The sequence below is a fragment of the Astyanax mexicanus genome, chromosome 14 (genome assembly GCF_023375975.1).
Source record: "Astyanax mexicanus isolate ESR-SI-001 chromosome 14, AstMex3_surface, whole genome shotgun sequence".
Classification (NCBI taxonomy): Eukaryota; Metazoa; Chordata; class Actinopteri; order Characiformes; family Acestrorhamphidae; genus Astyanax; species Astyanax mexicanus.
In genome coordinates this window covers 30321909-30336633 of record NC_064421.1, presented here as the reverse complement: position 1 = coordinate 30336633, position 14725 = coordinate 30321909, and the positions used below count along the sequence as shown (strand labels likewise).

Below are 14725 nucleotides of genomic sequence, written 5' to 3'. Positions count from 1 at the left end.
ACACACAGACACACACACACACAAATGTCTCAATATAAGATTTTAATTCAATAGATTGGCACACTTTGCTAAATGTGTCAATAGAGGACCATAGGGAGCTATCAATACAGCCTCAATACAGGATTTATACACACACACACACACACACACACACACACACACCTCTGCTGTGGCCCCTTCAGGCTCCTGAATAAAGCTGTAAATCAGTGAAAAGAAACTGGCAGCATTTCAGCACTGCTTCAAACACAAATGATGGAGAAAAAGATGTAAAATGCTCTCACACACACACACACACACACACACACACACACACGCACACACACAGGACCTCTGCGTGTGTGATTGACCCCTCTGGATGGCGGTTTATGAATGAGAAGAAAAGGAACAGTTGTGTGCAATTTGGAGATACCAGTGTGAATAATCATCTGCGGTCACTTCCTCCTCCTCCTCCTCCTCTGTTTGATTCTGCTGGCAGAGAAAACTGTGCTGCTTCTAAAGAAACAATAATACTAGTAATAATAATAATCTGGCACAGCGCACTGGGGATTATCACTTCCAAAATGGGCCGCAGATTAGAGGAGCTGGAATCTGGAATTTCATCGCAATTCCCATTTAAAACAATATCATTGTCTTCCTTTCCCTGTGTGTCCTTCCTCTCATGCTGCAGCCAAAAACAACACAGTCACCATACAAACGAAGCAAAGAACTTTCTAGACACATCCTCAAACCAAACTAGCCCAGTCTCAGTAGACCAAACCAAAGCAGTCACCTAAAAACAAACCAGCCCCGTATCCAAGAACCAAACCAGCCCCGTATCCAAGAACCAAACCAGCCCAGTCTCCAAGAACCAAACCAGCCCAGTCTCCAAGAACCAAACCAACCCAGTCTCCAAGAACCAAACCAGCCCAGTCTCCAAGAACCAAACCAGCCCAATCTCCAAGAACCAAACCAGCCCAGTCTCCAAGAACCAAACCAGCCCAGTCTCCAAGAACCAAACCAACCCAGTCTCCAAGAACCAAACCAGCCCAGTCTCCAAGAACCAAACCAGCCCAGTCTCCAAGAACCAAACCAACCCAGTCTCCAAGAACCAAACCAGCCCAGTCTCCAAGAACCAAACCAGCCCAATCTCCAAGAACCAAACCAGCCCAGTCTCCAAGAACCAAACCAGCCCAGTCTCTAAGAACCAAACCAGCCCAGTCTCCAAGAACCAAACCAGCCCAGTCTCCAAGAACCAAACCAGCCCAGTATCCAATAGTCCAAACCAACCCAGTCTCCAAAAACCAAACCTACCCAGTCTCCAAGAACCAAACCAGCCCAGTCTCCAAGAACCAAACCAGCCCAGTCTCCAAGAACCAAACCAGCCCAGTCTCCAAGAACCAAACCAGCCCAGTCTCCATGAACCAAACCAGCCCAGTCTCCATGAACCAAACCAGCCCAGTCTCCATGAACCAAACCAGCCCTTTCTCCATAAACCAAACCAGCCCAGTCTCCATAAACCCAACCAACCCAGTCTCCAAGAACCAAACCAGCCCAGTCTCCATGAACCAAACCAACCCAGTCTCCAAGAACCAAACCAGCCCAGTCTCCATAAACCCAACCAACCCAGTCTCCAAGAACCAAACCAGCCCAGTCTCCATAAACCCAACCAACCCAGTCTCCAAGAACCAAACCAGCCCAGTCTCCATAAACCCAACCAACCCAGTCTCCATGAACCAAACCAGCCCTTTCTCCATAAACCAAACCAGCCCAGTATCCAATAGTCCAAACCAACCCAGTCTCCAAAAACCAAACCTACCCAGTCTCCAATTACCAAACCAGCTCAGTCTCCAACAACCAGCCCAGTCATAACTTATCACTTCAGGACATTTTTAAAAGCATTAGCCCTGATTTTGTGATATTCTGAATATTATATAATAAAGCAATAGTGAAATGTTAGTTAGCATGAAGCAGCTGTGTGCTCAAGCTCCGGGCATATTTGTCTTCAACGCTTCATCAAACTGTCCTTTTAACTTCCTCAAACACAGCACTGAAAACACACTTCATAAACCTGGTTATTCACTGCCCTCTAGCGGCCACAGAAAACACTATTCCAGCATTTCTGTACTAAACAGATGCACATGTGTGTATTTATAAATGTGTTTTAGAGTAAAATGGGTGTGTCTTTAAAGTGTGTTTCATAAGAAACAGATAATAAACATCTAACAGCATTTCTCCTTTTATCTAAATAAAGAATGTCACTTTATACACTCACACAGACACACACAGACACACACACACACACACACACACACTAATCTGGTGCCAAATAGGCCTGCCCACGGAGCTTTGATGTCCGCCTCACTCTGCATGCTCTCTTCACCTCTCCTCCTTTTTCCTTTCTCCTTTTCTCTCTCTTTCTCTCTCGCTTTCTCAGCAGGCAAGGACACAGTGTGTGTGTGTGTGTGTGTGTGTGTTTGGCATGTCTTTGATCACTTCGTTATTAGTGAGGTATGCAAAGACAGAGGAATTCAGAACCCCTCCGTCCTTCTCTTACTCTTTCTCTCTCTCTCAGTCTGTTTCTCGCTTTTACTGCAATGCTTTCACTTTTCCTGACTGCTTCTGTGCTTCTAACAAAATAAACAGCTGCTATTATACAATAAATCACTGTGCTGAGCACTGTTCACAAGGCTGATTAAGAACAATTACACAAACAATTGCACTTTAACACAATTACATATAACGTGTGTTGAGTTGGCATTTACACCAAATAATGACAAGATACTGGTAACAGGCCAGTTAGTGTTTAGTGTTTGGTGAAACAAAGAATTCATACTCAACAATCTTTGTGTTTAATGGGGCATAACAATGTTCTGTAAATGTTTTTAACTGTAGTGAAACTATGGAATCTTTTTTTTTTGATAATGCTAAGCAATGATTACTCCCTGGAATCCCAGAATAAACAACTCTATGCTCATCCAGTTACATCTTAATACAGATTCTCTTTAAGGCATTGTTTTCTCACTTAATTTCATTTATTTACGTATTGCTATTATTCATAATCTTTGTTTTATAATGTTTTATTAATCTATTCATTGTATTTAATAACATGTTTAACTGTTATTATTATTTTAATATTTATTGTTAACATTATTATTTACACCAGGAGTAATATTGTTGTGTAAGAACAGGCGTGTGTGTATAAATATATTTGAACATAAATGTGTGTATGAATGTGTACACATGTATAATGTGTAATTATTATTATTGGTCACACTTGGGTTAGTTTTTGGTGGGTGATAAGTCGATTTTGATAAAAGATAAAGTTTTTAAATGATCTTTTTTTTTGTGAAATTCAATCTGAAATTCTACTGAAATATTTTTTTTTCTCTACCAGCAAACACTTTAATGAGATCATCAACCTTTCAAAACAAAACTGAATTCTGGGTATTTAATCCTGAACTGATATCATGCAAAAAAAAATAAACCTCTACTGCAAATAAATACATTAATTTATTCATTCATTTGTGTGGGTGTGTGTATGTGTGGATGACTGAAGACTTCGAACAAGGGATGCACCAAATATTTGGCAACCAACATTACAAAATTGTTCATCCTAAAATCATAACTAATAAATAATAAATAAATAAATAAAAATAATTATATACAAAAAAAAAACTGAATAATGCATACCAAACACGGAGTACTTTTTTTTTTTTTTAAGTTTGCTGGTATTAAAACAATTTTTAGGGTTATTTATATTCTTATTTTCTGTTTTCGCGCCTCTGATTCTTCCTAAAAAATAAATTAGTAATTTTTCTTCTCTATTTACATCTATTTTAATTCTTATTTTATATTTATAATGACTGCAAATATTTTATTAACAGTATGAATTCATTATTTTAATTGTTTAAATTTTTATGCTCATGGTTTGGTCTGTAAAGTGCTTTGAGCTGCAGTTACGTATGAAAAGTGCTGTCTAAATATAGAATATATTGATTATATTATATATTTATATTATTATTATTCATCCAATGGCAGCATCTAAAGACAGTCTAAAGCACAGGCCTGGGTAATATATCACCTCTCACACACATACAGTCACACAGACCTTCATGTGTGTGTAATGATCAAATATGACCACAAGGGGCCAGTAAACACAAACGCATACAGCACCGGCTCTTTACAGAGGAAAATATCTGAAACCTAATCCATAAAAAACAGATCATTTTCTGAGGCTGTGACCGAAATGGCTCCCTACTCCCTCATTAGTGTTGCGCTATACAGGGAGACACTATGTAGTTCACTAAGTAGTGGTAAAACTGGAGTGAATTCGGACACTAACTCATCATTATTACGCGCCAGTACCGGTCGCAGAAACACACACAGGTGAGAGAGGGGGTCGCGCCTTGTTTAAAAAAACTCCATAAACACACTGAACTGAGCTGAGCTCTGAATTAAAGTTAGTGAAGCTCTGAGCTGATCATGAAATAATTTATCTGCTTGTTATATTTACGCTGTTTAAAACATAATCCTCACATTATTGAACTACATGAAGAAAACCTGAAATTAACAGCATACACTAGCTCACAGTGTTGCCAGATTGGGTGGTTTCATGCCAAATGTCGAGTTGTGTCCGAAATTCTCTGGAGGAAACTCCGTGATTTGACGGGTGAACAAAACTACCAAGTGAAGAGTTTGGAAATTGAATTCATCAATGTTGTAGTTGGATATCTAACTTTGCAGAGACAAAGCTTTTAGTCCTGCTGATGGAAATTTGAAGCTGAGTTCGTTATTATTTATTTAATTATTTATTTAATTGCTTGCAAGAATATTTTAATGCAAGGTTACTGTATTTACTTTTTTTGGTTCGTGTGTCCAATGATACAAGACACAAACCACATAGTACAAACATGCAGATAAACTCTTTTTTTTTTAATTAGTGATATTTAACATATTTAAACCATTTTTTAAAGGTATTTTATTTAAAATTATATAGGGAATAAACCCTGTAATATTGTTGATATGATGAACATCAGCTGTTTGGGCGATTTTCTCAGTATTTCTGGCGTATTTGAAACGCGTTTTACCCTGTGAATTGGTTTTATCTGAATCCCACTGTAACAATCTGGCAACCCTGATGGCACGCTGTCCGCTCTGTTTGTTCGGCTGTCTGTTGCTTAGTAGCGAGACCCGCATTGTGTTTTGGGACACATTTAGACCGCTTAGTAAGCAGCGATGTTTACTATAAATCAAGATGCATTATGGGAGTTTTTAGTGCCCTCAAAATCACATTCGAATTCCCCCTTACGATTCGGACACTCTAAGAAAAATGGCTGACATACTCAATAGTGCCCTAACTAGTAAATATTGAGACATTTCGGTCACAGCCTGAATGTTGATACCAAATTAAAAATCTAACCAGACAAAAAAATTGAGCAGCTCATTAATGTTTATATCTTGTTGGTGGAACAATAAGACAATGACAATGTACACAATTTCACAACTTGAAAAAAATAGTGCCAGAACTTGTTAAATGGAACATAAAACATTTAATTAAAGCATTTAAATAGTTAAATGTTTGGAAGAGACATGTAGAGGCTAAAACACACTTTTAAAAGGAGCTAGTTTACTTTTATCTCCAGCAATAACTATATAATGAGTTAAAATGAGTGAGGAAGGGCTGTAAGGAACTTAACACATCTTTTAAAGTGTGTGTGAAGCATCTCTCACCATGAGGCTCTTTGGGCTAGCTGAGGAGCTGTGTGGTTTAACACCATTCATTCACACAGATCACCACCATCACTAACATCATCTGAATCAGCTGATCAGTGCTTAAACACCCATATTACAGCTACGAGGATCTGTCCATCCTATTTATTATTCATCTAGGTATGGTCCTGATGAGTGCCAATTTTGTCATTTCATCATTTTTTTATGGTATTTTTGGCAACTGCACTCAAGGATACTTTTATTTTAAAAATTCTTCTCGGATTTACTTTTTCTTTACTTAGATAAGTAGTTTTTTGCTTCTCATAAAATGGATTAGAACATTACTTAATTACAGCTATTCACTGTATACCAACTCTACCTCTACACAACTTCAGAACTGATGCTCTCAAACTAACATTAAGAGGCAAGAAATTCAAGTAATTAACTCTTGACGAGGCACAGCTGTTAACTGAAAGCTATACCAGGACTCCACCTTAGAAAACAGACTGAGAAAATAAATGCTAAGATGTGAATATGAACCCTTTTTTGTTTACTAAACGATTCGATATGTTTCACTAAAGCAATGAAAAAAACACTGAATTTGAGGTGTGTCCAAACTTTTAACTGCTAATAATATTATATTTCATCATATTATTTCAAAAATACACGACAGCAACAAACATTTTTTTTATTATTGCATACAATATGATATGGCACACCCCTAATTGACAAAAATAAAAAATACAAGAATCTTATCAGATTTGTAACTGAAGTCATTGATCCAGAATGTCATGATACTAATAATGCACTCCTTATATCTCCATATATCCAGGATCAAATAAATGATACTGCACAGTTATAATATGTCTCTAGTAGATATATAATGGAAAATTAAAAAAAAACTGTGAATTGTTTTTTTCTTTTGCTAAAACAGCAAAAAAAAGTAATACCCTGATCTGATAATTAGGGGTGGGTGATATGGTACGATATTTCAGGATGTAATACAATATTCAAAAAATGTTGGTGATATTATTAAGTACATACGATATGGCACACCCAAAAATATAGAAATAAATACATAACTAAATAAAATGATGTAATTTCTTATAATTCTGATAAACTTTTGGTATATTGCCCAAGCTTAGATAAAATTTATTTATTATAATTATTTATTAGTTAGCATTACTTAATATATTGTGTAATATATTATAATTTTGATGAACTACTGTTATATTGCCCAAGCTTAGTTAAAAATGAATTTATTATTATTTATCATTAATTAATATATCGTGTAATATATTATAATAATAATGAAGTTTTTTTATATTGGCCAAGCTTAGTTAATTTTTTTTTAACTAAGCCCATTATTTCTAATCATGCAGAGTTCGTAGATTTCATACTAAGATTTAAATGACAGTATGTTGATTGCACTTTGATAAAACCAAATTTTAAGAAAACGTATTCCAAACATTATTAGTCTGAGTGGAAAAGTATTTTTTTCCAGGAATATAAATTTTTAAATATTTAAATATATTTTAAATATTTATATGTTAGACAACACTTACATTCTCAATCACGAATGTCCAGTCTTTATCCTCAAACTCCTCTGCATGTGGGTCCTGCAAAACACAAGGTCAAATATTTCAATTTTAAACTTCACCTAATATTGTAGCATTGAAGTTGAGGGGACACTGTATGAGATGTGACTTTGTGGTTTCCTTTATTGTGCTTATGATGAAATTTCATTAAACTCAATTAGGTATTTAACGTCAGTTCTTGACAGTCATACAGGAGTTTGAGTTTTGATTTGCATAAAGACTATTCTGACCGAGAGTTAAATCTCTTCTATACAACATACTGCACCACCCCTCCTTATTTTCACATTTATTCACAATTATTTTCACATCAAATACATATTTTTTATTAATCTCTCTCTGATCTACAGCCTGAGTGTGAGAAAAAGTGTGTATGTAAATGTACCTTAAACAGAGTGACAGTGATCTCCACGTTCTCAGGAACAGGCCACACCACCACTCCTCTGTAGGGGTTTTTAATTCCTGGCTGCCAGCTGTGAGACTAAAAAGAAAAAATAAACACAGTGCACTGATTAGACAAATGATTATTCAAATTCAGTGTGTACATTCACAGGGTTTCATACACTTTTTAACCAATACATTTATATGTGTGTTCCAAGCCTTTGCTGCACACTTTAATGATCATATGATCTTTAAAATATCAGTGCAGATATTTTTCAGTTTAGCATTTTGGGGTCTCTGCCTTATATTTGTCTAAATGAAGTCAGACACAATTAAATTCGCATTTTTCTCTCACCTAGTGGATTTACAGTTATAGTTGAACACAGTTATAAGCTGAAACTCCAGTATGAGTAGGCAGACACAGCCAGGGAGCTTATACTAAAGCTTATTATAAAGAGCTGTGATGGATTTACCCAAACATTAAATTATTTTTTAAAACCAAGAAAACTTTTCTCAGTCGATAAACAGAAACACAAAGATTTGTAAAGCAAATTTTGCATGATTTTTCTAAAGGTTTTTTTCCAGGTGACCGTATGAACTAGGGTTGGGCGGTATTGAAGTTTATATATATATATATATATATATATATATATATATATATATATATATATATATATATATATATATATATATGCATGTATATATATATGGGCCGGGTCAGGCTCCAGGAAATAGTCTGTGATGTAGTCATCTGTTTTTTAATGCTATTTTTATTTTATATAAAGCTATGGTATGATAATCACCATATAGTTAATTAATCAAGTATTATAGTACAGGTTATTAGAATAATTTAGAATAATTTGAAATAGTGCAATCATGAAATTCTTTGAATGCATTTTTTGTGCAGAAAGCAAATCAGGTGTTCACCGCACCTGTCCTACTCGTTAGACTAATCACTAGACTAATCAATTTGCTCAGCTGAGCTTTCCAAAAGGCCCATTTAGGCCATTTAACTGTGACACTGTTGTTTTATTGAATTAGAATAATGGAGAACCCGTTTCATTGAATTAGAATAATTTTTATTATAATTACAATCATCACTTTCTCAGTATTTTGTGGCTGCCCCCTTGGCTTGTATGACTGCCTGAAGTCTCCGCGGCATCGATTTGACCAGCTTGTCGCAAGTTTCCGCACTCACAGCTTCCCAGGCAGTGGCGATGTTCTGCTGGTCCAGCGTAGTAGGCTTTCTGTCGCGAATTTTCCGCTTGACGATGGCCCAAAGGTTTTCAATGACATTGAGGTCAGGCGAGTTGGCTGGCCATGCCAAAACTTCAAGCTGTTTTTTAGTGAACCAATCTTTGGTCGACTTTGCCGCATGAGCCGGTGCAAGATCCTGTTGAAATATGAAGTCTTCTTCGCCGAACTGTTCCTCAACAGTCGGAATCAGGAACGTTTCCAGAACATCTTGATATACGGCAGCATTGACAGTCTTCTTGAGGAAGCAGAGTTTCCCTACACCTCGAGCGGACATGCATCCCCAGACCATAACGCTCTGGGGAAACTTGACGGATCTTTTCACGCACTCGTGGTTGTAGGTTTCGCCACCACGACGCCAGACACGAGGACCTTGGTCACCGAAGGAGATGCAGAAGCGTGATTAGTCACTGAAGACCACTTTCTGCCAGTCTTCAGCAGTCCACTCGCCGTGTTCTTTGGCCCACTTCAGCCGTTTCTCCATTTGTTTCTTGTTCAGCATCGGTTTTACTGCTGGAACGTGAGATTTGAAGCCGAGTTCGCGCAGACGACGGTAAGTGGTTGATCTGGAGACGTCAGCGCCGGTCTGCTTGTTCCACAAGTCGGTGAGCTCGGAAGTGGACTTGAACCGGTTGCTGACTGCGATCTTTCTCAGCTGCTTTTTGTCGCGAGCAGAAGTTTTTCGGACGCCGGAACAGTTGGTGCGCTTGCTGCAGTTTTTCTTGAGAGCTTTGCAGACGGAAGACTGGCTGATGCCGAGCTGCTCAGCAATTTTTGTTTGGGTCAAGCCTTGTTGGCGAAGGGCTTGAATTTGAGCCACTATTCCGGTTGAGAGGTCGCGCTGCTTACCCATGATTGATTTTACAACTTAGAAATTCTACTCAACCCTGACTTTATACTGCACAGTGAACACTCTTCACAGAAAACAAAAATTCGTGCATTTATTCTAATTCAATGAAACGGTTTCTCCATTGTTCTAATTCAATAAAACAACAGTGTCACAGTTAAATGGCCTAAATGGGCCTTTTGGAAAGCTCAGCTGAGCAAATTTTTTTCCAGGTAACGAGTTCTGTGATTAGTCTAACGAGTAGGACAGGTGCGGTGAACACCTGATTTGCTTTCTGCACAAAAAATGCATTCAAAGAATTTCATGATTGCACTATTTCAAATTATTCTAATTCGTTGACCAGCACCTGTATATTCTTAGTATATTAGTATATCCTTAGTATTATATTATATATACTTGGTAGTATATTCTTAACTAAAACTAATAAAAACTGTAATTAAGAAGAAAAGTGACTAACTGGAACTGCATTGTGTGTTCACAAAACTTACTAAAACGAACTGAAATTACAGATTGATTACCCTAATTTTTGTGTTTGTCCATTTATTCATAAGCGCTGTTTCCACTCCAGCAGTTTAACAGCGGGCGGTGTTGGGCCGATTCTGCTTGCGTAGGGGAGCCGGATTCTGTGGGGGTCAGATTTTGGCAACACGCAACTCCTCGCAGTCCGTGGTGTTAGTTCTAGTTTAAAGAACTCGCGCTAGCCGCAAAATAACAACAGAAAACCCAGAGGAAACTGTAGAATTCTGTATGGCATTAGAATATGAGCGTAAGGGAGATAAAAGCACATGTTTTCTAGAGAAAAAGGAGATACAGTATGATGAATAAACTCCACTCAGCTGTCCATTTGAGAAGCAGCTGTGAGAACTTTTACCTGTGAGTAGCATATACACCAGAACACCCCATGCGGGAGGATAAACTGATAAATCTCTCTCTCTCTCTTCCTTTCATAGTTGATCATTTCGGTGACAATTAGTGAAACCTGTAGAGTTTATTGAGTTTTTGAGCTTGTTTATGTTTTTCTCAGATAGAGCTCTCTGATATGATGTGTAAAAACGAATAAAATCTAGCAAACCCACTCTAAAAACTAATTAAAACTAACTGAATTGGAGGAGAAACAGAAAATAAAACTAAACTATAATGAAAAGGGTGAAGGGTGCTTCGTTTTAAGATGAGAATGCATGTTTGATATGTTTCCATCTTTGGCTGAGACTTTTTGTAGGCAGATCTTACATACTGGTTCATCTAGGTTTGCTGGCTCTCTCTTTTCATTTGGAACGAATCCAAAATGCTGCCAAACTGCAGCAGTGGTGTTTTTATTTTAAACTAGCTCGCTTGACTCACAGCTAACACTTGCTATTGTGTCTTCTTGCTGTATGATCTCCTCAGTGAGAACTCCCACCCCATAACCAATCAGTGAGCTCCAACTGCTTACCCACTGCTCTTTCATTGTGGATGCACAGAATGTCTTAAAATGTCCCATTTTTCAAAGTATAGATTTGGCACGTCACGTCACATGGTAAACATATTTTACAATACAGTCACCATATTTAAATACCATGGTATACCGAAATACCATCATACCGCCCAACCCTAGTATGAACCCTGTTTTCAGACATTTCCTTATTTGTGTATAAAAGTTGCCTCGAGCTAAAATTTAGGAAGTTTCCTAGAAATCTAAAAAAAAAATTCCACACAGAGTGAATCTGTCAGCGTGAGTGAAGAAAGAGTTCAGCTGCTGCCTGTCTCAACAGAACTATTCACCTTCTGAGGAAACGACCAGAGCTCAACACATATTCATGCCCTGCTGAAACTCTTGTTATTGTTGTGTCTGATTCTCACCACCAGGGGGCAACAAAGATTTATTTAAAGGAAGAGTGCATCATTTGCTGCTGCTGATATATTTGGAGTTGAAAGAACATTTTATCAAAATCAAATTAAATTTGTTGATTAGAAGACATATCCCACACATAGTCAGATAAGCATCATCAGTAGATTAGCACTCTGGAGCAGATCAGCATGAATGTATCGGCAGTAGAGGTGTGCCAAAAAATCGATTCACATAAGAATCTTGATTCTCATTTACTACGATTCAGAATCGATTTAAAATGTCCCAAAATCGATTCTGAGGGGCGGGTTTTAGACTGATTTTGGGCTGGGTATTTTTGTTGGACCTGGCAACCCTGGGGATAGCGCTTGTCCCTTTGGAGATCTTCCAGACACACACAGAGCGTAGGTGTTTGAGAATCACCGGTAAGATGGCAGAACAAGCACTATATTACCTTAGATTAACGTGTAGTTTCAATGTTTTATGGCAGAATGCTTCATAACAAGCATAAAAAAGATCGCTAGTAGTTAGTTTCAGTAACTGTTAGCTAGCTAACTAGCTAACTTTCCAGTTCCACCTTAAATAACGCTACAGGTGGCAGCGGGCTGCAGCATTTAAGGCGGAACGGAAAAATAACAATAAGCTAATCAGAGCTAATTTCAGCTCCTCATCACAGAGGAATTAAGGAATGGACAATATGAATTAATTTCTCCACCTCCTGCCCCCTTTCTGAAGAAATACAACCACCTTAAATTAACTAGTTAATCAGCAGCTGCTCCTGAACTTTAGCGCTCCACTGCTATCATCACATCAGCCCAGCAGCGTCACCTACACACCACCGCTAGTAGCCTGGTAATAAAGCAGTGTTATTTATTTATGTATTTATTGTTCATTAACGTCATTGTGATATCCCAGTGATTCCTCTGTCACTGAGGACCCACATTCCTGCACATTTTATTGTTTTTGTAACACATTACTTGCTCCAGGACCAGTGTATATTATGGAGGGTTTTTTTTCAATACGATTCATAAGCCAGAAGCAGAAATATTTATAATTCAAATCGTTTTGAATCAAAAATCAATTTTGAATCGAATCGTGGCCCCCAAAATCGGAATCGAATCGAATCGTGAGATAGTAATCGATTCCCACCCCTAATCGGCAGCATGCAATTGAACTGAACTGTGTTTTCTGCTCCATTTAATACAATTGGGATGAGCTAGAAAGTTGAGCTCACTAATGATTATTATTATTTTATTTATCATGTCACAGAAAGCAATCAAATGCAATAATGTTCATATGATTAACTTTACAGTGCAGTAAACTCCACACAGCGAAGGGGGCGATGTGGCTTTCACTGTTTCACTGCTCCATTAAAGCAGCACTAGGTAGGATTTCCTTGATTTTTTATTTTTTTAAAGAAGTAAAATTACAGCTTGAAACTCACTGCAGTGCTGCATTAAAGTGTAATATGAGGAATAACTGTGCTCTCGTGTCTGTGCAGGAGCTCCTCTGAGCTCAAACCAGACTCTAAGTTTTCCGAGGCGACCACGACCAGCGCTCGCGAGAACTGCGACCTGCTTTCCGACCTTTAGTTCTAACAGTTCTACAAGGACTACTGGTTCATTGTTTACAAACTAACATACAGACACTCTGGCAGAAGCTGGAAAGAGACCGAATATGTCTGTGAAAGCCAGAAAACGAGAAGCTAATCCGCCTGAAACATTTATTACACTCTACAACTGTAGGGGGAGCCCACGAGCACAAAATCTCAATTCTACCTAGTGGAGCTTTAAGTGAAGTGGTTTCTAGTATAAATAGACAAAACAAGTAATTGAATTGACCAATGTACAAAGTGTAATTAATTACAGAAATTAGAAAAATTCCACACCTTGGAGGATTTCCGTCGACTCCTGCGTGTCCACACAACCACAAGTTTGTCTGGTTGCCTGAAGAAACAGAGAAAATCAAAACATCAGCAAAGAAGGAATAAATAATTGAATAGAAGGTTATCTAAGGCAAAGCTCTGCTGAACTGGACTGAGTTTGTGTGTCTTTGATGTTTGGTCTGGATGCACTAAGCTGATTTAGCACTGGATTGGAAAGAACCTCCCGTCACCTCACCCTCTAAAGACAAGCAAACTCACAATGAGCATCAATACATCACTTTCTCTCTGATCTACAGCAGAGCATCAGAGCTCTGTGGTCTAACATTAGCCTGGTAGCATCACAGACACAGCACAGGATGCACATAAGGCAGATTTAATTGAGTGCTACCACTTTTTGCTGTTGATAAAAAAAAGGATGTGAATGATATGTGATGATCTACCAGTGACAGGTGATGTCCGCCTAAAATCACACAGCATATTTTTAATATTGGAATATGTTGGGTCATTCACTTCCTGTAACTTTAGGTGACAATTCCTGTTTTTTGCAACATATATTGCAAAACATCAAAATGTCAATGTCAATGTCTTTTTTTTTTTCAAATCAAATATCATACAGCCCTAGTCTGAAGGTATAGATGTGCATTTCAAAGGTCTTTAATAAGAAACAGCAGTGGTTTAATTTCACTGTACGTAGTAAGGGTGCATTAGAAACAATCAGGTAAAATGTAAGACAAATTTAGACACTGGACAAAAAACTCAAATACAACAATTAAATGGCTAAAAAGAAGATTGAAAACATTATGCAATCATAATATATCAGTGATAAATGACTTGTTATCTATGAAACAAGAAAAACAAACAATAAAAATAAATGGGGAGGGGCAGAGAAAAAAGAAAATTTAATTTTAAAAGGGGGGATATATCTGAATATATAAATTAATGAATTAATGAATGAATAATAAAATTGATACAGAATTTCACACATTCACAATACCAAGATTTTTAATAAGCACATATTTTAAAAGGTGATATTTAGTTTCAGTCTTACCATTTTACAATTCTGAGATTCATACTTCTATATGTTTAAAAAAAAACGTTTTGGTTCTACAGAGTTTAAATTAACCTCCTCATAGACTAAGTGAGATCAGAGAGTGGGAGGACATTACTGTATGCACCTAGGTAAAATCTTGCAAGAGAGAGAGAAATAAAAAGAGGCAGAGACAGACAGACAGACAATGTGTTAAAGACAC

The 14725-nt window shown here is 37.4% G+C and overlaps 1 protein-coding gene across 6 annotated transcripts in view; it reads right to left on the bottom strand.

Annotated features, from left to right (window-relative positions):
• Positions 1 to 14725, bottom strand: part of ehbp1 (EH domain binding protein 1) — a 248288-nt gene that overhangs the window by 214354 nt on the left and 19209 nt on the right. For all 6 annotated transcript variants that reach the window (XM_022672775.2, XM_022672778.2, XM_022672780.2 and 3 more), the window contains 3 exons: positions 13479 to 13536; positions 7669 to 7764; positions 7254 to 7307 (listed from right to left, as the gene is read on the bottom strand). In XM_022672775.2, the coding sequence (XP_022528496.2) occupies positions 7254 to 7307; positions 7669 to 7764; positions 13479 to 13536 (208 nt within the window). The remainder of the gene's footprint in view (positions 1 to 7253; positions 7308 to 7668; positions 7765 to 13478; positions 13537 to 14725) is intronic.